General features: G+C 40.2%; 3 protein-coding genes across 5 annotated transcripts in view; 2 read left to right on the top strand and 1 right to left on the bottom strand.

Moving 5' to 3' along the window:
• The first annotated feature begins 756 nt into the window (after window positions 1-756).
• On the top strand, window positions 757-6,262 carry LOC138021905 (methylthioribose-1-phosphate isomerase-like). Its single transcript, XM_068868930.1, has 3 exons — window positions 757-986; window positions 3,485-4,145; window positions 5,553-6,262. The coding sequence occupies exons 1-3, from the start codon at window positions 855-857 to the stop codon at window positions 5,819-5,821; spliced, it is 1,062 nt and encodes a 353-aa protein (XP_068725031.1). The 5' UTR covers window positions 757-854; the 3' UTR covers window positions 5,822-6,262.
• A 316-nt stretch (window positions 6,263-6,578) lies between these two features.
• On the bottom strand, window positions 6,579-11,864 carry LOC138021906 (protein Hikeshi-like). Its single transcript, XM_068868931.1, has 3 exons — window positions 11,731-11,864; window positions 9,877-10,101; window positions 6,579-8,128 (listed from the first exon to the last, which is right to left on the bottom strand). The coding sequence occupies exons 1-3, from the start codon at window positions 11,758-11,760 to the stop codon at window positions 7,793-7,795; spliced, it is 591 nt and encodes a 196-aa protein (XP_068725032.1). The 5' UTR covers window positions 11,761-11,864; the 3' UTR covers window positions 6,579-7,792.
• A 23-nt stretch (window positions 11,865-11,887) lies between these two features.
• Window positions 11,888-24,483, top strand: part of LOC138021904 (uncharacterized) — a 25,870-nt gene continuing 13,274 nt past the window's right edge. Inside the window, exons 1-9 of one of the 3 annotated variants that reach the window (XM_068868927.1) lie at window positions 11,888-12,125; window positions 12,237-12,269; window positions 13,401-13,701; window positions 14,219-14,527; window positions 15,137-17,482; window positions 18,370-18,515; window positions 20,083-20,350; window positions 21,773-22,156; window positions 23,374-23,596. In XM_068868927.1, coding sequence (XP_068725028.1) covers window positions 13,644-13,701; window positions 14,219-14,527; window positions 15,137-17,482; window positions 18,370-18,515; window positions 20,083-20,350; window positions 21,773-22,156; window positions 23,374-23,596 — 3,734 coding nt within the window. In that variant the 5' untranslated portion in view covers window positions 11,888-12,125; window positions 12,237-12,269; window positions 13,401-13,643. Of the gene's footprint in view, window positions 12,126-12,236; window positions 13,702-14,218; window positions 14,528-15,136; window positions 17,483-18,369; window positions 18,516-20,082; window positions 20,351-21,772; window positions 22,157-23,373; window positions 23,597-24,483 lie in introns of all 3 variants that reach the window. The other 2 variants (XM_068868928.1, XM_068868926.1) reach the window with 2 other exon arrangements.

Here is a 24,483-nt window from a genome sequence, read left to right as displayed (position 1 = left end):
TTTTAACTTGTCTCGTTCCTTTGAGAAGTTGCTTGATATCTGGAGCTAATAGGACAGAAATAGCTAATATCAAGCAGGGTTCTTACATTTTTGGCAAAACCCTAATTTCACTTGACGTAAACGTCATGCTACACCGTAATGCACTAGTCATTTGTTTCCCCCACCCCTTGACCCCCGGGGATGGGTAGGGAAATTACATTTGAATGGTTGTGAAGTAGGTGTATTTCCACTGGGGACTAGAGCAGACAAACACACGTAATTCCCCCACCCCTCTGTTCCTAAAAGATTCTGAGTCATCAAGGAAATGTTAGGGAGATTACCACAATATACAGTTCTTGCCATTTGTGTTTGCCACATGAACTATATAAGGAACGAAACAAAAAAAAAAAAAAAAAAGAACTGGATAGAAACAAGACAGGAATAAGCGACCAATAAAGAAAAAAGTTTAGACATGATTGCTGTTCTTTTGTTTTTTTACACGTGTGAAAATACTCATTACCATTGCTCTTCGTTTCTTTTCAGTCCCAGTCCTCCTAGGTAAGAATTCCCCGATATTTCCCGCTGTCTGTCCCCAGAGGGGTAGGGCAGAGGAACGAAAATCTTGTAATTTCCCTACTCCCTAGAGGCGTAATTGTGGCGTAATCTCACGTAATTGCCCTAGTAATTTCCCCATATGTCCCCACTATCCCCGGGGATCGGGGGGTAGGGGAAACAAATGACTGGTGCATAAAATCTTTACGTACACACGAGAGAGGCATGGGAACGAGGTTTATTGACCATCACAACGAGGCAAGAGACGTCACCTTTGAGCGAGGCTTTCAAAAAGGTCCTATGCTGCCTTGTTACCTTCGAAAATGGCGCTTTTGGCCGTCAAATACCAAAGGGGTTCTCTCGAGATTCTGAACCAACTTCATCTTCCTCATGAGTCAATTTACGAGGAAGTAACATGCGTTGAAGATGGTTGGCAAGCGATTCGATCCATGAAGGTAAGGAAGGGATGATGCTGTCTGGAGCAGGAACTTTCATGTAAATATAGGGATTACGGTCACGTCACCCACAAGTTAACTCGCCCACAGGTTAACTCGCCTACACCGAAGTTAACCCGCCTACACGTTCGAAGTTAATTCGCCTACACATGAAGTTAACTCGCCTACACATTCGAAGTTACTGTTGATGTTATAAGATAAAGCAAAAACAAGAAGTTTACACGACAACTAATTATCAGGCAGAAAAAAGAACCATCGATCGCATATCCGATTTCACATCATTCTTTACGAGTTCACTTTTGACTGCGCGGCCGGAATGCGCGGCCAGATGGTTTTCGTCGATTCGCAAGTGTTGTTATGCTTACGCACTAGTCATTTGTTTCCCCCACCCCTTGGCCCCCAGGGATGGGTAGGTAAATTACATTTGAATGGTTGTGAAGTAAGTGTATTTCCACTGGGGACTAGAGCAGACAAACACACGTAATTCCCCCACCCCTCTGTTCCTAAAAGATTCTGAATCATCAAGGAAATGTTAGGGAGATTACCACAATATACAGTTCTTGCCATTTGTGTGTGCCACATGAACTATGTAAGGAACGAAACAAAAAAAAAAAGAACTGGATAGAAACAAGACAGGAATAAGCGACCAAAAAAAAATTTTTTGCACGTGTGAAAATACTCATTACCATTGCTCTTCGTTTCTTTTCAGTCCCAGTCCTCCTAGGTAAGAATTCCCCGATATTTCCCCCTGTATGTCCTCAGAGGGGTAGGGCAGAGGAATGAAAATCTTGTAATTTCCCTACCCCCTAGAGGTGTAATTATGGCGTAATCTCGTATAATTGCCCTAGTAATTTCCCCATGTGTCCCCACTAACCCCAGGGGTCGGGGGATGGGGGAAACAAATGACTAGTGCATTATGTTCGTAAAGTATATTGACGTCCAACGTATGTTGGGATGTTGACTATTGATATAGGCGAAAAATTCAATGGCGTCCTGTTCTGAGTGGAATAAACAAAACGTATTATCCACAGTGCCTGAAAAAAAAAAATCATTTGAAACCTGACTCTTCCAGTTCAATCTTCCCCACCCCACTCAGGCAAAGGTCAAATTCCTCAGTCCCCAGACACAGAAGATAGTCAAATGCCCGGAGTTTTACTTGATCGGTTCATTGATTAGGCTGATTATTGCAGTGGTCAATCTGAATTTGGAAAGAATTATCTTTAATATTGTTATATGCCTAGACTTTCATTCAACAAAGCAAGCACTGTGATTGGTCGATTCTTGGTCATGCACCCCTGATCAAATTCAAATGTATCCCGACCAGGATACAATTTCACAAATGTTGCCTGCTCAGGATGTTTTGCTGCGATTTTTGAAGGAAAAGTCTAAATAATTATATAACAAAGCACCTAATGACTCTGGTCCCTTGGGAAACTAGTTCTGTTTTCCCTCGAGTCCTGGACTCTCTGGAAAACAAAACTACTGTAACTGTTTCCCTCTGAACCATACATTAAGTGTATAATATCAACCAGTCGTTAAATGGTGTGACAACAAACAGAAATAGATCACATGAGACACCTAAGTGTACACGAGTAAATAATATTATTGTTTGTGAGTGCAGTGGGCTTGATCATTCCATTGGCTATACCACTGCAGTTTTCCAAACTTACCACAAATGTAGACCTCTGATCCCAGAAAGTCATCTTCCATAATGATCTGTTCACAGTCTCCAACTTTCGTGTTCTTTTGTCTTTTTTTAATGCTACAATGTACTAGATGGTTTGTACTTGGCAAAGTGATTTACATGTATTGTGGATGTCACTTCTTTTTTGGTGGGTATTAAACAGGTTTTTCCGATAATGCAATTGGAAAATTGAAAAATCAATTGAAAAATCTGAAAATTGAAAAATTGAAAAATCTGACCCCAGTTTCATATGAACTTCAGAAAGGGCATTACGAATCTAACCCTGTCTTGTTACATCTAAGGTCTTCAGAGGTTTCAATACTCTGAAAATACTGACCAGGGGCGGAACCAGGATTTTTCTCAGGAGGGGGTGCACCACTAAGGAATGGCATAGCTGACTGGTGATGTTTTTTTTTAGAATATCAGTTATATTAGAAAGCCCCAGGTCAACTCAGCTCAGAGAATTCAGCTACTTCTTCCTTAAATTTAAATTACTGACAGATTCTTTGAAACCTTAAAATTAAACGTCATTATGACAATGTCAACATGAACTTATTCTAAACGTGATCATCGATAATAATATTACAGTATTATTATTATTATTATTATTATTATTATTATTTTGCTTTTGAAATGTGGCGTTTGGCAGGTGAGTGTTCTTTTAAAAGTGGCATGCTCCCAGACAATGCCTAGAGAAGGGGGCCGTTAGCCCTCATTGATAAAGTTGATTACTCAATTCAAACAAGCAGTCATCTTCAAATTTTATTGAAACCTATGATCTTTTTCTCATAATTAAGTGTTGTTGCTTGCACAGGTTCGAGGTGCCCCAGCTATTGCCATTGTGGGTGCTCTGAGTTTAGTAGTTGAAATGCTGCCAGTGACATTCAGTTCTCTGGAGGAAATTGTTCAGTTTGTTACCAATAAGATGGAATACCTTACAACAGCAAGGCCCACAGCAGTCAATATTTCACAAACAGCAAAGGAATTGATCGCTTTTGTGACACATTTGTCTTCAGTAGCAATGGATGTTGAGGATGTGAAGATGAAAGTAGTTTGCAAAATTGAAGGAATGTTGGCCAAAGATGTGGAGGATAACCAGTATATAGGAGGACATGGGGCAGCACATATTTTACAGCAGACAGAAGTTAAAAAGCTGAAAGTACTCACTCACTGCAACACAGGCTCGTTAGCAACAGCTGGGTATGGAACTGCACTAGGCGTCATAAGAACCTTGCATGGAAAAGGCAACATTGACCATGTGTTTTGCACTGAAACAAGACCATACAATCAAGGCTCCAGACTGACTGCCTATGAGCTAGTTTATGAAAACATCCCATCGACCCTCATAGCAGATTCCATGGTGTCTTTGCTTATGAAAACTCAAGGAGTACATGTTGTTGTTGTTGGCGCTGACAGAGTGGTCGCTAATGGTGACACTGCAAACAAAATTGGAACTTATCAAATTGCTATTACTGGTAAGTTTTGACGAAGTTGGATATGGGAAGGGAAAGTTAACTCAGGGCTGTTATATACAATGTAATTGTCACCATCTTACAAACATTAATTATGTCAGTCTGCTTTTTTCTTTTTTGTTTGCATAATATTAGCTTTTACAATACAACGCACATGTATTATTAAAAGTAATCATTTTACAGGTTTGTTATTTTTCTAGTTTTAGCCCTTGTTCAATAGCAAACATTAGCAATAGTACATTGTATACTGTAGGTGAGTTTATATCATATCAAGTGAGTAATTTGTAAGGAATAGATCGGTACATTAATTTTTATATTTAATTATGTACAGTCAGGTGAAGAGCCACTTCTTGGAAGCACTGTGTCAAAGTCATCATCATCATCATTATTTTACTCATAGTATTGTGGATGATTCTGTATGTAGCCTATGACAACCAAGACATTGTCTGCTAGGTTTTTTGTTTGGAACTTAATTTTTAATGGACAGTAATATTAATTAATATTGACCCCACAATTTAAAGGCTCTCAGCTGTCTTGATACAATGTAGGTGCCATTCAAGTCTGGATTTCTTCAGACTGCTTAAGAAGCTTACATGTATCTAACTGCAATGATTTTTCTACTTGTAGCTGTCATAATAATAAAATATGCAGGAATGATGACATCTTTATGATGTCATGTGAAATAATCAGATATTTAATGATAAGGCAAGACAAGATAATAATAATTTATTAATTCAATTCATGAGTTCATTTACTGATAATGCTACCTACATTTACTGATTAAGTTGGCAGATGAGAAGATCATTATTACAGGAAGCAGTGTACATTTTATTAATTTTGGTAGGGTCTGATTTAGAAGCATCCTAGAGGCAGATGGCTAATCTGTTGGATACATGTACTCCCTATGAAATACATGTACAACTTTCACACAACATTCAGTAAGAATTTGTTTCTTGGTATTAAAGAAAAAAACAATAACAAGCCTTTTGGCAGCAGCTTAGCAGTAAGAATGGCTCCTGTTAGGAGCTTAGCTGCAGTACATTTGCCGAGACTTATAAATAGAATGCCAAGACTTGTACCCAAAAAAACAGAAGCCCATACACAAGGTATGGGCACACAATGCATTCATGAAAAGAAGTAGAGTCATAATTATTTCATTTAAATTTTAGCAAGTGCTTTTGAAGAGAGATGGCTACTAATGTTGAACATTCTGGCTTTTGTACTAGAGTTAGGGGTTGTGGTTAGCATTACTTGTTAATTTTATGTTCTGGTGCACGCCTTGAAGGTCCTTCAACATTACCATATTAAAAAAAAAAAAAAAAAACATTTTGACTCTGGGTGCAAAGCAGATTTTTCTTTGAACTTTATTCCAACTTTTGGATCTCTAATCAATCCATATCATTTTTTCAGCCAAATACCATGGAGTTTTATTCTATGTTGCTGCACCCTCTACCAGCATTGACCTGACATTGGAGAGTGGCCACAACATTGAGATTGAGGAGAGACCTCCTCATGAGCTGACAACTGTTGGCAGCACCCGTATTGCAGCTCATGGGATTGGTTGTTGGAATCCAGGGTTTGACATTACTCCAGCTGAGCTGATAACGGGAGGTATCATCACAGAACTTGGGGTCTTTCAACCTTCAGAGCTAAAGGAGGCGTTGATGAACAAAATTTAAAAGGGATCAATCAGGGCAAATACCTTTAGTTTTGGTTTCTTTCTTACTACAGTGTATTAGAGGTGCAAAATTTTTGTGGTTACGTACATGTAGCAATATTATAATGTATTGATTTTGGCAACTTTCAAATTGGATTTGCCCTTTTCCTATTATTATGAAAACCCAGATGGTGCATAAAATGGGTCCCTGTCCAGAAGTAACTAAGTTCTCCTCCCTGTCCAGAAAAGGAGCAGCAGTACTTCAGCCATGTGAACCCTTGGTTATAGAGGAAGGAAAAGAGAGAAGGTGCTAGGAATAGGGGAGGGATGCAGCTGAGGAGAGTTCCCCTTCCTTCTCATTGGCTGAACCTATATGTAATATGGTCAAGGAACACATCAGCAATAAAGCGAGATGAAAACATTTTTGCGATTTTGTGCCAAATAAAATCAACATGGAAGAGTTGTTGCTCCTGGAGGCGATACATGCCTCGTTGGTTATCTATCACTTCATATCAAGTGCATCCTTGAAGAATAATTATTATTATTATTATTATTATTATTATGATTATGATTATCGTTATCGTTATCGTTATCACATCCCCTGGAGGAAGAATTTCGGGTCCACTTAGCTCAAACCAACATAATGCAGTGCTCCTGGCCAGAGCTTAATTGCACTGCTAGAGAGAAGGGTTTTTCTCTTGTCTTCATGCAGTTGGGAGTGTTTGTTGCAGAAGTTAGCTTGGCTATTAAAGTCAGTCAATAAGACAAAATCAATCAAGCTACAACTACATACACATGTAAATTATTGTCTAAACATAGCCCGCCTTTACATGCAACTCACCTAACCGGGATAGTCAGTGGGGTGTGTGGGTTATCTTTGCGCGGCTGCTAAGCACAACAATAAAATGGCCAACCAAAGAAACTGTTTGGTGGCAAGTTTAATTTTTTTATCATGCATTCCGCGCGCGGCCGCTTTTCAGCAGATAATACAACCTCGTTCCCAGGGTCTCTCTTCTCTGCCTCCATTGTCGTTGAGAAAAGACCCTGGTTCACGTTCGACTAACCTTCCTTGAGTTTTCAAAACCACAACTCGATTTAGAGACCTTTTCCAGCCTCCCGGTCCTTTCTATTTACGGTCCATGATGAATTGGAAATAAATATTCCCCGGCGTGATCTTAACTAATGCTTGAAGTAATGCGTTACATATTACAGTCGCGTTAACGGCAGAGCAAAAGTTGCCCACAAACAATTAGCGCGAACGAGCCTTCCTAGAGTAGCTGGGTCAGCCGGGTAACTTAATTAGCTGGGGCACCCTCCCTCTATGCAAACAGACCCTTAAAAACTTTCATCCCAAGACTGTTATTTTGATAGTTACCATAGCAAACCCATTTTTCTACATCTCGTGTTCTTACTCTGTATTTTGATGGATACCAATTAACTATATAGAGTCAATTCCCTTTTGTCAGTAATAAAATGTTAATGCTTCAGAGTGGCTTTCAGTTCAGGTTTCCTCAATTCTGCACCATCACACTTAACTTTGTGACTGGTTTTCAAATCGGCCAATCAGGCCAAAGAACGAAACTGATTGGTGCACTGCCTTTCTTCCATTTTCACTTATTTTTTTCACAGATTTGTAAGTTGATTGTCAACAAATCTTCGTGTGATTGAACTCAATTGGATATTGCTCTGAAACATTGAAAAAAAGTCCTATTTAATAAGAAATCACATGAGAGAAAATCCACTGGAACAAGCATTTCCACTTTTAGATCCTTGAGCAATGGACTCACTCAGGTACCGTTTCTTATAATGACAGAAAGAACCATTGCAGTAAAAGTAGTGAGTTTTGGACAAGATGTAGTTTTCTGCAGCTTGGGTTTTGGTATACATGTACTTGCTTCCATTGGTTAAACACCTTGATTATGATGAAGTAAAGTTAACTGCTACATCTCATTCTTCATTAATAGCTACAGCAGTGAGCTGTATTTTCATCACATCACCTTTTCCAAAAGTTCGGATCGTTTGCCATTTTCCTTTGGTAATTTTCGTACCATTTTTGAACCACACTCAAAGGAACAAAGGTTTCCGAAGGATTGGGTGTCATTTGTGCTTGAGTTGTAGCAAAGGAAGATGCAAAATTGAAGAAATTCTCTAGCATCTTCTGTGTGTATTCAACAAAAGAGTTTAAAGTGGATGGCGTAGCATTTGCAACAGGTGTCTGCTGTGCCAGCTGGTCCAGGGGCTCAATGGAGATTCCTATCTGAGCCCCTGTATGTGTGGTTTCCATAGTATCCATTGAGAATGGATTCTGCATTCTGTCCTCTGGCTTTACCTGGAATGGAACCAGATAAATAAATTACATGGTTTTAACTTGAGGATCATTAATTAAGGTCACAGCACCAACCAAAATGCATGCATTATTGAGCTTATTATGTAAAACCTATTTGCGCATTTGTAATTGACCAATCAGAAATGAGACATTCTGTTGAGTATATAATAATTTGAGAGTAATCCTATGGTAGAAGAGGAGTGGGGACATCCAATTTCTATCCAAAAAACAAGGGGGGCATAAACAAAATATAAGTGATTATCAGCGAAAACAGAATGTGTGAAAGGATTGGGATGAAAAAATGCTCACTGGAATTTATAAAATCTGTGAAGACTTGAGGGCAACGAATCTATCATGCTGTATCTTTAAGGAACCTAACCTTAAAAGTCATAATAACTTTAATCTGTAATAAGGGCAACTCCTCTGCTAGACCCAGGCCTCCTAGGATACATAGGAATTGAACAGGAAAAAGGTTATACTTGCAAATATATTAGCTTCATATTGCGTCAATGAATGTTTTTAGTCATTTAAGGGTTGACACACATGTTGTAAACCAAAGATCATGCCAGTGTTAATGATGCAACTTTTGAGTGCTACTCAAACCCATGCCCCATTTGAGCCTGGGCAACAAGTACATGTATCTGGGCTTCTGATAGTATGCGGAAATAAATGAAAGACTATGCGGGAAATTTTGCCTATAAACATGCGTTGATTATGCGGAAATTACACCCGGCCGGTCTGGATTATGCGGAAATTTAAACAATTTATGAAACTAATAATTAGGCCAGACCAATGTATTTACAGTCTTGCGGTAAATCAGGACTCGAAATTGCGACCAATAATACAGTCGCATTTGCGACTGAAATTTTTTCCTTTGCGATTAACATAATTATCTGGAGGAGTCGCCAATTTGCGAGCGGCTTTCACCGCTAAAATAAATAAAGTGATAAACAATTATTTAGTTTCTCGTCATGAATTTTGTTTCAATTTGGATATATGGAGCAAAATTGTAATGTGGTTGGACCACGATCCATTCCCTTGACACATACTAAGTGTGGGCCCCTATTTTGTATTGTTAAAATGTCCCTACTGTTACAATTTTTTTTTACAAACTTTTATAATTTTGAACCCAGGGTATGTTATTGTCCAGGCTCACTACCGAAAAATGCATGGAAACTGCTTATGAACTTTCATCTTGCAAACGAAATGGCATGTTTTCTTCCATGTTCAGGAAAATAAGCATTTCAAAATAGTCAGTCTCTTTGGTGATTATGTTTGTGAGGATGGTAAGCACCTGCTTTATCACTATAAATATCAAGCATTTCTGTTTTATGCGGAAAATATCGTAATTATGCGGAAGATGCACATTTTAGGGAATTACACAGATCCGCATCGCAGCATTCTGTCAGATGTCACGATATATGTGTTTTCTTTAATGGGCATTCCTATTACTGTAGGTTTGAGGCTGAATCTTTCGTAAACAACCACACTGAGAACAGAAAAGTCAAAGTTATAGTCATGTTAAATTGTACATGTGCCCAATTGACTTAAGGAGCAAACAACAGCCCTGTAACATTCCTGTCATGACGTTTTTACAGACTGATTTTTTTTAAAGCTTATTTTCTGGAGTCCGATGACCAGTCAAAAGAAGCTAACTTGACATCATAGCGTCACCAAAGCGGAACTGCCTACAGCATTCAGCTGTTATAAAAACTAGTCATTGTGGTGCATTTTCATAAAAGAATTATTACCTTTGCCAGTTTAAAAATTGCACTTGGCTTATTGTTTGCAATAAATCCAAGTAGCTGTGAAGCTGGTCCCTCAGGGGTGGGGTAGCAGTAATAAACTGCCCCACCCATCCCATCTGGAAATGGTGTGACACCAGTGAGGAACACTACCACATGGTGAATGCTCTCCACATCAAGTAAGGTGAAAACAAATTGAGTTGGACCGACCTGCTGAGCCTCTGTCTGCACCTAAGAGAAGTGGAGGTTAACAAGTCATTAGATTCCATTAAATTCATTCACATGTAGCATGTATGGTGCCCCGGGTCAGCGAGTAAAATTGTGTGGCGTCAGCCTTAATAAAAATCTATAAGTCTCACTCTGGCACGTGGAAGGGTTTAAGGGGACATAGTTTTCGAGTGGACCAAGATGTTGTTAACCTATTCACTCGTAGGACGCCCCACCCCCCTCCCCCCAATCGGCAAGCGAGAGTAAAATCTATGAGTTTCACTATCAGCTTGGATGGGCTAATGTTTGATGCTTCAGATCTCACATTTCCCAAACTTATTATAAATAGAATTTTACATGTACCTCCAAAGTAATTCGCATTTTTATATTTCCCCTTTTTTTAACCCATTGACTCCTGGGGGTTCCCCATTGACGAATAAAATAGTCTGGCGTTAGACAGTAAAATACTAAGTCAGGCCAGTTTACGAGTGAAAGGGTTAAATTTTTAACAATTTTAAAAACTTATTTAGCCCTTGTCACTGTTCTCAATTTTGAGCTAGATAGTGAGCAAGAATGTCATCATCACAGTTGTAAACAACTTAAATAGTTGCAAAGGATGTCTAGATCATGTCTTTTGTATTTCACAATGGAATAAGATGTATAAATTATGGCTGACACAAAGAGGTCAACATCTAGGACATTTTCCATGAAGGCATCAGAACTACATTGTTTTCAATTATTTTTGATCCGATGTATTATTTTAAATTGACTACAGTAAGTCAAATGACTCTCACCTTTATTCATACACTTTAATTAAGACCTTTTTAGGCATCCAGGTGAAAAAGAATAAAAAACGGAGGACTGTTGAAAACACTGACCCCCAGTCCATAGATTACCCAAATGGACTACCGAAAAATATGATTTCAAGCGAGTACCTCTATTGGTTATAAGCAGCATCAAAATTAGTGCTAAGCCTAAACACCCATTTATAAAACAGCATTGCTCAACAGTAATTAAGTCTAAGGACCCATTTGAAAAAGGTTACCTTTCAATAAATTATTGTGGTGATGGCCGATTACTTCACGTAAGTGAAGTCAGACCGGGGTAAGTGCCTCCCTAGTGCAGCAATTAACTCCCCCATTTCTCCAACTTGCACCAGGAAGGGGAAAGTGAAAACAGTGGTGGAAGGTGATGATCCACGTAAATGGTGAACAGCTTCTCTATAATTTCATTTTAGGTCATAAATTAAAACACTGATGTAAAGCCATACATAGTAATTTTCTCGATATACCTAGAACGATTTATATCTTGTCCATACGCCGACTCAACCCCACCCCTGTGAAAAAAAGGTTCCTTTGTACTTTCAGTGATCGAAAATGATTGAAACAACTGATTTAAGTACGACCATCCTGCCAGAACAGTGTCGTTTCTAAATAACACAAACGAAGCACGTGTCGATGAAACAAGTATGCTTATTGTGTTGGGCAACCCCGAGAAAGTTATGATTTAAGATTATCACAGTACAGGTGCTGTTAAACTTCTGAAGCTTATCAAATATCGGCAAATCTTGAACTATAATTTCGAAGGAGAATAAGTCAGCGATTTGCTCATCTGCAACCGGAAAAGATGCTTTCAAAAAAGCACAAAACTCACCAGACGTCCAGACACCAGGCATCCAAACATCTCGAAGAAGTTTGTGTTAATATACAGTCGCCTTTGGTAGCCCAGATAGCTGCGCAGACTTCAGAGAATGGAGGCGTTGTCGGTCAAGGCCGGTCACATGCCAAAATATCATCCCCAGGCTCTAGGGTTCATGAGCAAGCACTCCAAAATGGCCGCCTTCTTATTGTTTTTCATGATCAAGTTGTTTCAGTTATCTCTTCTTACTGAAGGAAACATTTGTTCAAATTTTGAGCTGGAGAATGAGGATAGGAGGTCTAAGGCAAAAATGGTCAATCAAAGAGTATTAAAATGGAAGCCATTTTTGACTAGGGTGAGCACAAAAAGTGAATGATGGAAGAAGGGAATACCTCTTTGGAGAAAAGCAGGTAAGCTTTTTCGTTAATTTGTGAGATGCTGCGTATTTTCTGCAAGATATGGCGGACGATGTGAATCCAGGAGTAAGTGATCCTTTTTTTTTTAACCCCGACGCCGAACAGATCGGAAGAGGAAGACATGTGAAAGCACGATGGGTGCGTAAGTGGTTTCGTAGGTTTTATCATGAAAAGACGTTACAATAGATTCAGATCGTCTTATCATGCGTAAATTGCATTTTAGACCGTTCTTTACGCTGACCACTCGCGCTTTGATGAGTGGTCCACAAAATTTAATACCAAATGAAATCTCAGCTGAAATCAATGAAGTGATAGCAGTCTTGAAAAGGACTGTTATTGCACCTTCGCCCTGTTTGGACAGTCCCTGCTTATTGACGTGTTGGTCACAAAGAGATAATAGAGAGCTTAATTATGGACGAAGACGACTGCTACAAGAATTTCGACAAAACAATAGCTCTAATGAGTACAGACAAAGGCTTTGCACTATCCGCATGTACGTTTGCATGGTACGTTTCGTGTAGCCATTCATTTGTCCTGACAACGACGACCAAATGTGAGGCTGTGTGGAGGACGCAAGCACCTGACGATATATAAGTAATATATTTTGTCTTCAAACATCCACCGGCGCAGCGTTCACACTAATTTTATTCCAGGAATGTTTATAAACATTTTTCACGCCGAACGAATTGGAGAAATCGTGAAATTATTACAAGAACGGCAAAAAAGATTTAAACGCAACGTTCTCGTCGCATTAAAAGCAAAGATGGAAGAGCAATTGAACGACTCATTTACCAGTATTAATGTTTCAATTTCCCTTTTTTTTTTTTAATTGTCTTAAGACTTTTGTAGAATAAGAGTTCAGTCAACGCAAAAAATAGCCGCTTTGAAAACCTGTACTGTAGCGAAACTGCTGTTCAAAGTTACTGTGTCTCCGTGAATTGCACCTAACTTTCGGTTTATCGCGGCGTCAATTCACTGTAAAATCGCATTGAAATCGTACCCGGTTTATACTTGGTTCTTCTTGCTCTGAAATGGTTCATGCGCACTGGCCCCTTTGAAGCCCTTTGATTTTCAAGGAGTTTAAAACAACCGACACCCGCTGCCACCAGTGCTCTGTCGTTACTGAGCCATGAATTTTTGAACTATTCTCCGCTGCTGTAGTTCCCTCTTGACGCAAAGTCAATTCACTATGGAGTGAAAAGAAGAATTTTTTGTCGCCAAAATAACGACCAAGTTGCGGATGTATTTCCATGCATTTTTTTTTACCAGATACGTTTGTGTTATGAGCAGTCTTTTCCCGGGAGGATCTCATGTAAATTCACTGCGCTCGACCACGCTGATTTCAAATAGACAAAGGATTCGCGTGGAATAATCGTTTTGCCAGGACACAAAGGCTTGACGTTTTCTAGCTCAGCTGTCAAGCTTGTTGGAATTGGGCGCACAACGAACTGTTCTTGAAGAACTAAAAACAGATCAAGACTTTGCAACATTGTTCAAAATTAAAAGATCAAAATGTGGGGACAACGTACTGAAATTTTGACAATTATGTTGCAATTACTGATTTTTCCAGGTAAGTTACATTATCAGGCTTTTTAGTCATTTTGTGCAATAGATTCCGACATTTATTTTTTTTTTCCCCGATTAAGCGTAATTTCAGTTTATGGGTGTTCTTTTTGGTTTATTTTTAGATTAAAATTCGTGTTTTCCTTTGTTCACGTTTGTTCTTGCAACCTGTTGTTGGTGTTGTCTACGTACTAGTCGAAACAAAGCGATAATAGCTAAGTCTTTAGTATTATTGAGATGATCCTTTGATTCGTTCAAGTCGATCGGCATCTAGATTGAGAGCCAAGTGGTCAGGAGTTTAATTTGCGTACGGCGTGGTGGACACTAACGACAAAAAGGAAAAGTTACCGTAGTGTTCTTGTGTTCTCCACAAAACCTGTTCCTTCCTCGGCTATGGCTTTCACACACATGTGAGGCATTTCTAAGTTGTCTTTGTCAGTTAAAGGTAGACTCAGGCTAAACTGGATGTTTGTTCTTTATATTCACTTACTCTGATCATTTTCTGTACTCTGTACCATTTTTAGTGACTGTCAGTGTTCCATTCTCATTTCAACGTTTTAACTGCCCCAAAAGCTACACATTCACAAACGCGCGTCTGCAGGGAGGTCTTCAGGCTGGCCAGCTTAGGAGACTGGGTCCGCCGGATGACACCGAGCTCTGCATCCAGCGTTGTTGCGATCGCAGGTCATGTGATTTGGTTGCGTGGATTGGTGACCATTGTTATTCAGTATCCTGTTTTAACCGTGAGCTCTGCAAACCAATGAGATTGCCAAGCTACCAAAGAGGCATGAGGCTTATGTACATTGCCTCAAGGGAAGATGCTGAGGATGAAGGTGTGAAACATTTATTCTTTTTCGGAATTCCTCAGTATTAATTTATATGCGCTTCAACGTGACAAATGAAAAAAAGTTCCATTTGACCTATACGTTACAAATCCTCTGTGAATGCGACATTGATCGATTTGCAAGTTCACATGTGTACATGCTTTTTTCTTGGGCCGCTCCTGTCTGGCATCCGTTAACTGGGTAATTCGCCGGGACTTGTCGGCAGTTTTTACGTGAATAACCTTGTGTTGTCTTTTAAACTGTTTTACTTACTCTTGGACAGGTCTGCCTGTCTTCCGCTTTTGACTCTTCTCGTACATTGCAGTGAGAATCTTTTGTGCCTCTCTTGTGCAACGTTGTTTCTGAAACTAACTCACTCGCTGTGTATATTCAGTTGTTCCTTTTTTTTTCACTCACTCTAAAGTCTTAGAGGGATATCTGTCGTATAGTCGACATAAGGTCTGTTGTATATTTTTTGCCACCTAACTTCTTTTTTTGTGCTTTAGTCGCTTAAGATTAACCTTGAGTTGCCCAAATTAGAATACAGCTTGAATTTATCTTGCTTAAAATGAAAAAAGACTGCAGTCAACTATTATTATCGTATCCTTTTTTTTTCAGTTAATCCCAGCCGCAGAGAGCTCAATGACAAAATTCAACCCATGACTCCAGGGAATGAATTTTTCAACAGTGCGACACACACCCCTTTTGATGCGTCATCCTCCCCTGAAGTCAAGAGAATAATACGATCACTTGAAGAAATAGAAGACGAAGAGAACATGTCTGATTCAATAAAAGGTAGCGCTGAACAAGAAACCATAGGTGAAAGAGGGGAAGTTTTCTTCAGCGGCGATTATTACGAACGCCACTCAGAGACCATGAACTTCAGGATGGAAGGATCATCTGACGTAGGGGACTGGGAAGGAAGTGTGCGTGACGAATCAGGTGACAAGCAAGATGATGACGTAACTGATGACGTAATCAACGTTCGAACGCATGAAGTCGCTGCTGTGAAACGAACGGAGATGGCGACGGCCGTTGATCCTCGTGGAATAGAGCTATATGAATCTAAATTCGATGAAGGAATTGAGAGAGGCTTAGGAAGACACTTAACAGGTGATAGGAGAACACCAGAGCTGAGTGCAGAAGAATCTGATTCCGCAAAAGAAAGACCTATGGAATTTTCTAGTGCGTCTGGAAGTAACAGTGCCGTGGGAATGATATCAGATGATGAGCAAGATCTAAGCTCAGGCAGTGGATATGGGCATTTTAACAAGACTATAATGAGAGAAGTGCAGCATAACTTACACAAAGTGTGGCGTTATGCATCCTCTGGGCAAAACTTAGATATGGTGGCAAAAGGCCCGAAAGACAAAGAGGAAGAGCAAAAATTGCAGCAAATTTATAACTTATTAATAAAGCACGAGACAGCGGGTGCCGGAAGAAGTGTACCAGACGAGGCGGTGTCTGGTGAAGGGAGTGGGTTCGTTGAAGAGCCTTCGGGATTCTCAGGCGAAAGTGGAGATGAATCAGGTAAAAAAGAACAAATGGGATCTGCTGAGGCTGGAGTGGAAAATTATGATAGAGAATCTGGCGAGGAGGAAGAGAGCAGAAGGAATAAGAGCGCGAGAGTTGAAGATGATAGCCGCTCTGCAGGGAAAAGCAATTCAAAGGGAAATGCTTTGGATTATGTAAGTGACAGTGGTTCGGGGCTTGTAGCTAAGAAACTTGAGGAAAGTGAAAGTGGTGAAAGCAAGAAAAAAGTAGTTAACGTTGCCACTCTGTCTGGCGAAAACAGTGGAGACAATGATCGGTTGGAAGTGTCGGGTGAAAAGTCTAGTACTTTTCACGAAAGTGTAGACACCAAAGTCGAGAAAGTTGACATGGGCAACCTTTCTGGAGAAAGCAGCGGAAACGATGATCATGTGGAAGTTTCAGAAGGAAGTCCTAGTAGTTCAGGAGTTTATAAAGACAAACGTCTTGGAAGCGAAAGGGAAGAAAGAATCAAAGAGGATAGGAATGGCCACTATGGGGAAAGTAGTGGAAAAAGTGATGGTGTGAATGTGTCTAATGCAAGTGCTACTGTTAACACGAAACTTATGAAGGAAGTTGAGCATAATCTGCACAATGTCTGGAGATATGCTGCGCCTAAAAAGGACTTAGATATGGTAGCGAAAGGACCAAAGGGGAAAGAAGAGGAACAGAAAGTTACAAAGATTTACAACATTGTAAGTAAACACGAGACGGGCTCTGCGTTCATTGATTTCGATTTGCGAAAGGACAAACAATCTGATGACAAACATAAACAAACACAAAAACATAAGAATGGCGGTCATAAAAGTCGCAAAAGCAAGGTGAAATTTTTGAAATTGCCCCAACATTCAACCGAAACGAAATTGCACAAACTTCATAAAGGCAGAAAACACAAGAAAAGCAAAAGCGTGAATCGTCTGAAACCGTTGGGAAAGAAGATGGATGGGCATTATTCAGCGAACAAGGCGGGAAAGACGTTTGTCAAGAAGATTAGCGAAAAGAGCAAGGCCAGAGACAAAAATTCAGCCACTAGACTCGCTCTTTTGGGAAAAGAAATGAAGGAGTTAGCTCCCGAGGATGGCAATAATGAGGGAAAAAAGGAAAATGGAACGGTGAAATCGGAGAAGGACAAGGGTGACACGAATTCGGAAAGTAAAGCCACCGAGCAACAAAATGAATCGGACGTCGAAGCTAAGAATACTGAAAATAAAAAGGAGGATGAAAATATTGTACTCGATAAACAAGAACCTTTTGACAAGACGCGGCTGGAAATAGGAAAGACTTTGGAGGAGTTAATTTTGGGCAGAATTGCACAACTTGAGGCCAGTAGACAAAAAAAGAAGCCATCGAATAACCATGGTCATTGGAAGGATAGCAACAAAGGTGCAGTGGATAAAGCGAAACCCGCGCCGGTGGATGAAGATCTTTTTCGAGGTACGTATGAACTCGAGGGACAATAGGCTGATTTAGCAACAGAACGGGAACGTCAGTGGCGACGGCGCGCGCAGAAAAATCACCAATGACAATTCAGAATAGAAAGGGAATAGAATAGACTCCACTCTTTTCTTCTCTATTCTAAATTCTCATTGGTACTTTTGCTGCGCGCGACGTCGCCACTGACGTTCCCGTTCTGTTGCTAAATCAGCCTAATGTCGTGTGGCAAGGGCCCAAATTTCAAAATTCACGAAAACTTTATACGGGCCCCAAGAACAATATACAATTCAAAACTGGGAACCGTTTATTCTGAGGAACTAGTTTTCTAAAAATATGTTTGCAAGAGGGAAAACAGCAAAATATTTGCAAAGATAATTCGTACTTTAAAACGTTTCCCTTTTAAGAACGCAGAGGCAGTTCGAACTGAAGAGCGCACGCTTCGTCAGAACATTAACTGAGAATTTTCCATGTGAAAAACAGGGCTCATTGATTTTCTACTGGATCACTTGGTCAGCTCCTGTAACTCCAGAAACTTTGGTCAAGGAGCTCGTTTTATGACCTAACTGAGTGGGTATCGGCGTGGCCGGATTGTTTTGCATTGAAGGCGCGGGATTTGAAATCCCGGCGGAGGCCCTCCGTTTACGTCCCGCTATATAATAAGTACCTTATTATTGAGTTGTTCTGGGAAGTACCTGAGTTTACCTCCCGAGCTGCGGCGGTGGTGATAACTGGGATTCCTCTGAGCCGTCAGGGTCCTCAACTCCGCTATGTTCATTGTATTATTTCTTCATTCTAAAAGGTATTGTTCAATTCAGTATTGAGTATTTTTTTTACATCTTTTATTTAGTAAATTTCCTCTTGCGTGTACGATTACTGTAATGTTTTAGGTGAAACACATCCGAAAGCGGACAAACTTCTTTCAGCGCTGGAAAAGATAAAGTTCTTAAACGGACCGTCCACTGTTTACAACAGAAGTAGATTTGTGTACCTCAAACAGTGTGGGCTTTATGTTGAAGAATACAATGTTTCCAAGGTACGAATATCTGTGAACCTCGGCATATGGTATTTCTGAGTCGCACATATCACAGTAGTCCCTTGCAGTCCGCACAGTAGTCGCTTCTGGAAGGGAATATTGTACTGGAATGCGATATTTCCGTCCTTGTCTTAAAAACGTCGCATGCTTAAGCTCCCGAATGTCGTTTGTCTGGGTGGGAGCGGGGGGTTCTTTGCATAAAACAAGGAATGTTTAGATCCTTGAAGTATATGGTACAATCTGTAGTAAAAGTAAAGTGAAGTTTCTGCTTACGAGCCAGAAGGCCCATCAGGCCGGCACTTATCTCCGGTTTTTGTAGCACGAAGCGACTAGGAGTATTTCTTCTCCCCCCTGGATGGGATGCTAGTCCATCGCAGGGTTACCCCCAGCCTTGAATTCGCCGGTACCCATTTATACACCTGGGTGGAGAGAGGCACCGTGAGAGTAAAGTGTCTTGCCAAAGAACACAACACGATGTCCCCAGCCAGGACCCGAACCCGGACCACTCGATCCGGAGTCGAGCGCACTAACCATGAGGCCACCGTACCTCCCACCACAATCTATAGACGACCCCCAAACGCACGCCGTTATATGGGTTGGTGAACCTAAAGAAGTCAATAGTGAGACAGGGAGACGGAGACGAAATCGGGATTGTAGAAGCCACATTATTAGATTGTGTAGATTTTATAAATGACCCCCTAACCGTCACCAGAACCCTCCTGTCCAAGCAGTAACACGTGAAGTTATAGCTGAGCCCTGAGGGGATACTTAATGGCGCTTTGCGAATTACTGTAAATTTCAGTTACCCTGCATTTATAATTGACATGTGTGGGATCGCAAGAGCTTCTTTGTCCTCGTGGAAACAAAACAAAAAAGGATTCGAATAGAAAGCCAGAGGACCTGAGCTTTTTCGTACATTGCGTCAAATCCTTTTCACTTTGTTTCGATTCCGCCGCTATGCACTTATGACCTCCTGCACTGAAACTTTGATTGTGGAGTCGCCAAGTAGAAGCCGAAAAATAGACTACTTACTTTCTCTTTTGTGTATTAGGACGTTACGGAGTTAATCCTAATCAAACCAATTGCTCCTGGTTTATATAGACGATCCTGTTTTTCGCAACATTGGATTCTTTTTATGTCGACTCCTTTTCTATATCATAAGAAACCGGCCTTAAAACTCAGTAGCTGGAGAAACTCAGTAGTCTGGCCCCTTTTGAAACCAATGATTCAAGTCACGACCCTTAAATATTTAGCTATAAAAAATGTTTCAAAAAGTCGCTTATTTTTAATGTGACCCTTAAATAATCTCTCTAAAAAGGGGGAAATATTTAGGGTGCGTTCGGTTGACCCTATTCTGGAATATGAATACGTGGAATGATGATTTAAAATGGTATGTATGGCGTTTTGAGGAAACAAGGATAATTAAGATATGTTTAAAATAGCATTTTAGCAGGTGTTTGACAAATTGCATGTGAATCTCCGTCAAAACGAAGGATTTCTAACTCCATGTATTCCTATTCCGGAATACGGTCAATCGAAAGGCTGATCCTTCTACTTTCGTTTTCAGACTCGGGCGTCGTGGAATAACGATCTATTTTCCCCTTATTCGTATCTCTACGAAATGCCGAAGAATTACCATTCTTGTAATTCATCTCTTTGGATGAACCGCACTGATCTGCGGGGCGATGTATTCTTGAGCTTCCGGGTTATGTCCATCAAAGGGAACACTATGATCAATAACGCCAATATCTGCGAGAAGTACTGTTGCCAAGAGCCCCGTTGTCAGTCCTGGACAGTGAGATTGCAGCAGGCGGATACAGCCAACTGTGCAAAAGGTCAGTGATTCTAGTGCCAAAATAGGGAGCTGAAAGTGCCCCTATATAATCCCCCTTTTTTCCCTTTTTTTTTTTTTCACCTAAACAAATCTCCCTGACGTCCTCAGCATTTTGGCGCGATGATATAGGATTAACTAGGATAGACTAATAAACTAAGGGCGCTTTCCATTTGACAGAACTGACCGGCCACACCAGGCATTTGGAAGGACTAACTTTACACCGCCTTCAAATTAATACTCTTTGAGGATGATATACAATCCTCCGGAAGAATGCGAGGGGTTATCATGCAAGTGCACGTGTTCCTTCAAATTGTTGCATTTTCTTTGCAAACTGATGGGTGTGGCCGGCCAGTTCTGACAAAAGGAAAGCGCCCTAAGACTTTTCCTTTAAGGCCCACCTTCAACCGAGAGGCATTGCGTGCCGTGAAACGATTTTCATATATGAAAATCCCGCCAAAGCTGAAATTCATCCAATCAGATCGCTACGATAAGCAATTCGAATTTCCATAACAAAAAGAAACGGTCAAGAAGCCTGTCGTTTGAAGGTGGGCCTTTAATTTTCACAGTTTTGGAAAATTGCCACCATTCTCGTTCACGAACGCGTATTTGGGAGAATGGGCTAAGCTAGGGGTATGACGTAATTGTCCGAACCAGAATGAGTGAGTGAGGTAAACGTCCATAAGCACTTGGGGATTTATTAGATTTACTTATTATTGTTCCCAAATTGACTATATTTTTAAAATCGGAATTAGGGGAACTTTAAGCAACAAAAACAACGAAAATGTTTCATAATATGAATTTCCACAAGCGTAATCATATCCTGTCATACAACTGTTCATTCATGAACTGTCATGCAAAATGGGGTTTATTTCCTCGAAATTTAACTAAATCTCTTGATTCGCTTTTTTCCATTTTAAAACGATTGAAGTTAGGCTTCGTAAAATGCTAAACCTTAACCTTTCCGTCAAATTCCGTCGTAGAAACGGTCATTATAGACTACAAAATGATGGCTTCTTCAATTCTTTTCTGTTATTCACCTTTACTTTCATTTTCTCTTTTAGTCAAGAGGTGTCAATGATAAGCTGACGGAAAATTCCCGGCGCCAAATTCTGTATTGAACTAAATTCCTTCAGAAGTAGGGGCTAGTTGTAATGCCAGTTACTTTGTGTACCATCAAGGATTTTCATTTTTTGCCTTGCAAGCCACCTTAGCCTGAAGAGTGACTTTTTCACAGCTTATTTTCTTTAACCTTTTATCTAACACGTCCTTGTTTGAAACTGTTTTAAATTAAATGCACAACGCAATATCAATGTCAATGTTTGTAATTTATTTTATTTTATTTTTATTTTTTATGCTCGTAAATTTTGCTGCTCTTAATTCTATATCTGATAGTTTGATTCCGTCGTTCCTCTAACTGCTGCAGGAACGTATTGTTGCTGGCTGAAGAGCGCGGTCCCATCACCGATCCACGATTCGGATGAGTGTACATCCGGGGTCATACACCGTCAAAGTACCAGGCATCCGCCCCCTGGCATGCGATCTGCCGTACCTCTCGGGGGGCTTGGTACTGGATCATTTGAGCTACGCGCGGACGGGACCATACATGAGTGGACGATTGAGAACCAGTCTCCGGGCGGATCAGCGAAGCTTAACAAAGGGGCTCTGAACATGGCAGTGTTTGGTGTAAGAGTCGCAGATGAAGACGAAAGCAAGGCTGCATTGTTGAGGATCCATGCTCCCCATGGGTACCCGGGTGTGGAAAGTTTGTCTTATTCAGGATCATATCCTGTTAGTAGACTGACTCCTGGTAGGTGAAAAAAACAAAAATAGCAAGGATAACTGACTGAGTGGTGAAGGAATAGATGATCTTAAGCCAATATTCCATCAGCGTCTTACGAGTAATATCTACGGTTTAAGACAATAACTTTCATATATTGTGTACTGCGGTTAAAGATTCCGATTCCATCACCGTTCTATCAACTTTCCTCTGTTTGATCTTTTATAATAATTATATTCCTGGTTAAATCCTTCACCAGGATACAGTGCTTCTGTTTTCTTACTCTCGTTCTTGCTTACACGTTTGTATGGGAAGTAAACACTCTTTACAAACTTGAAGGTTTTATTATGCACATATATTTTTTTGCGATGACGATAATAACATTGATGTTGATTGTGATGATGATGATAATGATGATAATTTTGATGATAAGGATGATGATGACCTTGACAACGAACACGAATTAAACCTTTTTTCTATTTTCTACTTTCTACAGAGTTTTATAGAATGATAAGGTTGACGATGATGACATAAAGACGACGTTGACGGCGACTGAGATGACAATAACCGATAACGATGATGATGCAAGCAGCTTGCCTTCCCTCATAAGAATTTCTCTCGTGTGATTGGCCCATGCAAGTGGTCTTAAGTCATGTGATGATCCTTTTGAGTGTCAATCAAATGTGATTCAGCAACATCAAAAAAGTAATCGCATCGCACAAACAGACATAACCTAACTCATTGCTGCAAATAAAAAATTTTCCAAGATCTCTTTTACGAAAGGCCGGTTTACAAAGTACGATTTGTCGGCCGGTTTTGTCGGGCCGATAAATCGTACCGTGTAAACTGTGTAAAACGTGTAATTTTTCCTCCAAAGATGTTCCCGTTGTCCTTTTAGTATCTACCATTTTGAATGCATTAAATTTTTTTAGTATATATGCGCATTACCCACTCGCATATCCTTTGATTGGCATGGCGGTTTCTCTCAGAGTGTCGGCCCGACTTAAAAAAATCTGCTGCAGTGCAACAGATTTTTTTTTTAATCGGAACGGTTTTCATTCCCATGAATCGTTCGTTCATCGACTGTCAAAATACACGCAAGATTTGCGCTCCGACTCCGTCCTGCGACAGATCGTATCGTGTAAACCGGCCTTGAGCTTTGGCAAAAGTTCGTCGCTAATTTAACTCAACTATTCACATAATAGAGTTTGGGTCCAACAATCTTTGATATTTTCATAATCTCACAGGGGGCTCCATAATAGAACATGTAGAGATGAATCTTTATGCCTTCCCATCATTCCACATGAGAGAGCCTCGCAAGTCAGCAGTGCCCGCAGTTGCGTTTACCTTGAGCCTGCGCAGTAAATCAGATAAACCGCTGGATGTGTCGTTTTTGTTCAACTTACCCCTTGGACAACAAGATGATACCATCAGAGTAGGAGAAAATTTTGGAGAAGTTGTTTTCACAAGGTATGGCACAAATCTAATATCCGTCATGGAGAGTGTTCGATTCCCTTGATGTTTCGTTTTTCGCTTGTTCTTTTTTGTTGTTCTTCATTTGTAAATTTGTTTAACCAAGAGTCCATTACCCAAGAGTAAGAATCTGGAATGAAGTTTGTCCCCATCAGCGTCTAGTTTTAAACCAAGTTTTGCGGGAAAATAAACAATATTTTTATACTTTCTCAAATCCCATAATACACCTTGTTTAGCCCCAAAACAATTTGCCTAGGCATTGTTTTCGATTCTTCATGGGACATCTTCATGTCTCAGGAGAAATTGCAAACAATGATTATGCAAAATTTTTGGGGGCCAACAAGATGTATTATAGGGTTCGAGAAAATAGTGAATAGTGTGTTTTCATGTGACATCACAGCGGCCATGTTGGTGTTCCTAAACAATGGAATGGCGGCCATGTTGGTGTCCCCAACTAATCCTCCGGGAATTGAGCTCTATTATGACACTTTTCTGACGCTGATGGGGACTGGGCCAAAATGGGGAAATCTTACTCTTGGCTGATAAACTCTTGGTGTCAACTGTATTTTAAGCGCTGTGACACTAATAGACCATTTTACAGTTGTGTGCCTAGTTACCTAGCCTTTCAATGTAAGTGAGGCAGGAGTTGACTTTGCTTTGATAGAGACCTCACTGCCTGTCTTATGTAAATTCCTATAATTAGCATGAGAACAACACCATTAACATAAGAAAAGGTTTCTAGCAAAGCAAGGTCAACTCCAGCCTCGCTTTCATTCAAAGGCCAGGTAACTAAGCACGCAACTGTAAAATGGTCTATTGTCGACACTGTACATCAACCAAACCAAATTAACTCTTTCCAAATCGTAGGTTGGTTTCTAATGTGA

The sequence above is a fragment of the Montipora capricornis genome, chromosome 10 (genome assembly GCF_036669925.1).
Source record: "Montipora capricornis isolate CH-2021 chromosome 10, ASM3666992v2, whole genome shotgun sequence".
NCBI lineage: Eukaryota > Metazoa > Cnidaria > Anthozoa > Scleractinia > Acroporidae > Montipora > Montipora capricornis.
The sequence above is the reverse complement of the archived record's forward strand: the minus strand, read 5'-3'. Positions and strand labels throughout refer to the sequence as shown.

Bases quoted from the DNA above. Each gene is read 5' to 3' on its own strand.
- LOC138021906 (XM_068868931.1), bottom strand. From the start codon at position 11,760: ATGTTTGGATGCCTGGTGTCTGGACGTCTG. The intron at 10,102-11,730 runs GTGAGTTTTGTG...CACTTCTCTTAG, and splicing joins GCCTGGTGTCTGGACGTCTG to GTGCAGACAGAGGCTCAGCA. The intron at 8,129-9,876 runs GTAATAATTCTT...GTTCCATTCCAG, and splicing joins CAATTTTTAAACTGGCAAAG to GTAAAGCCAGAGGACAGAAT.
- LOC138021905 (XM_068868930.1), top strand. From the start codon at position 855: ATGGCGCTTTTGGCCGTCAAATACCAAAGGGGTTCTCTCGAGATTCTG. The intron at 987-3,484 runs GTAAGGAAGGGA...TTGCTTGCACAG, and splicing joins AAGCGATTCGATCCATGAAG to GTTCGAGGTGCCCCAGCTAT. The intron at 4,146-5,552 runs GTAAGTTTTGAC...TCATTTTTTCAG, and splicing joins TTATCAAATTGCTATTACTG to CCAAATACCATGGAGTTTTA.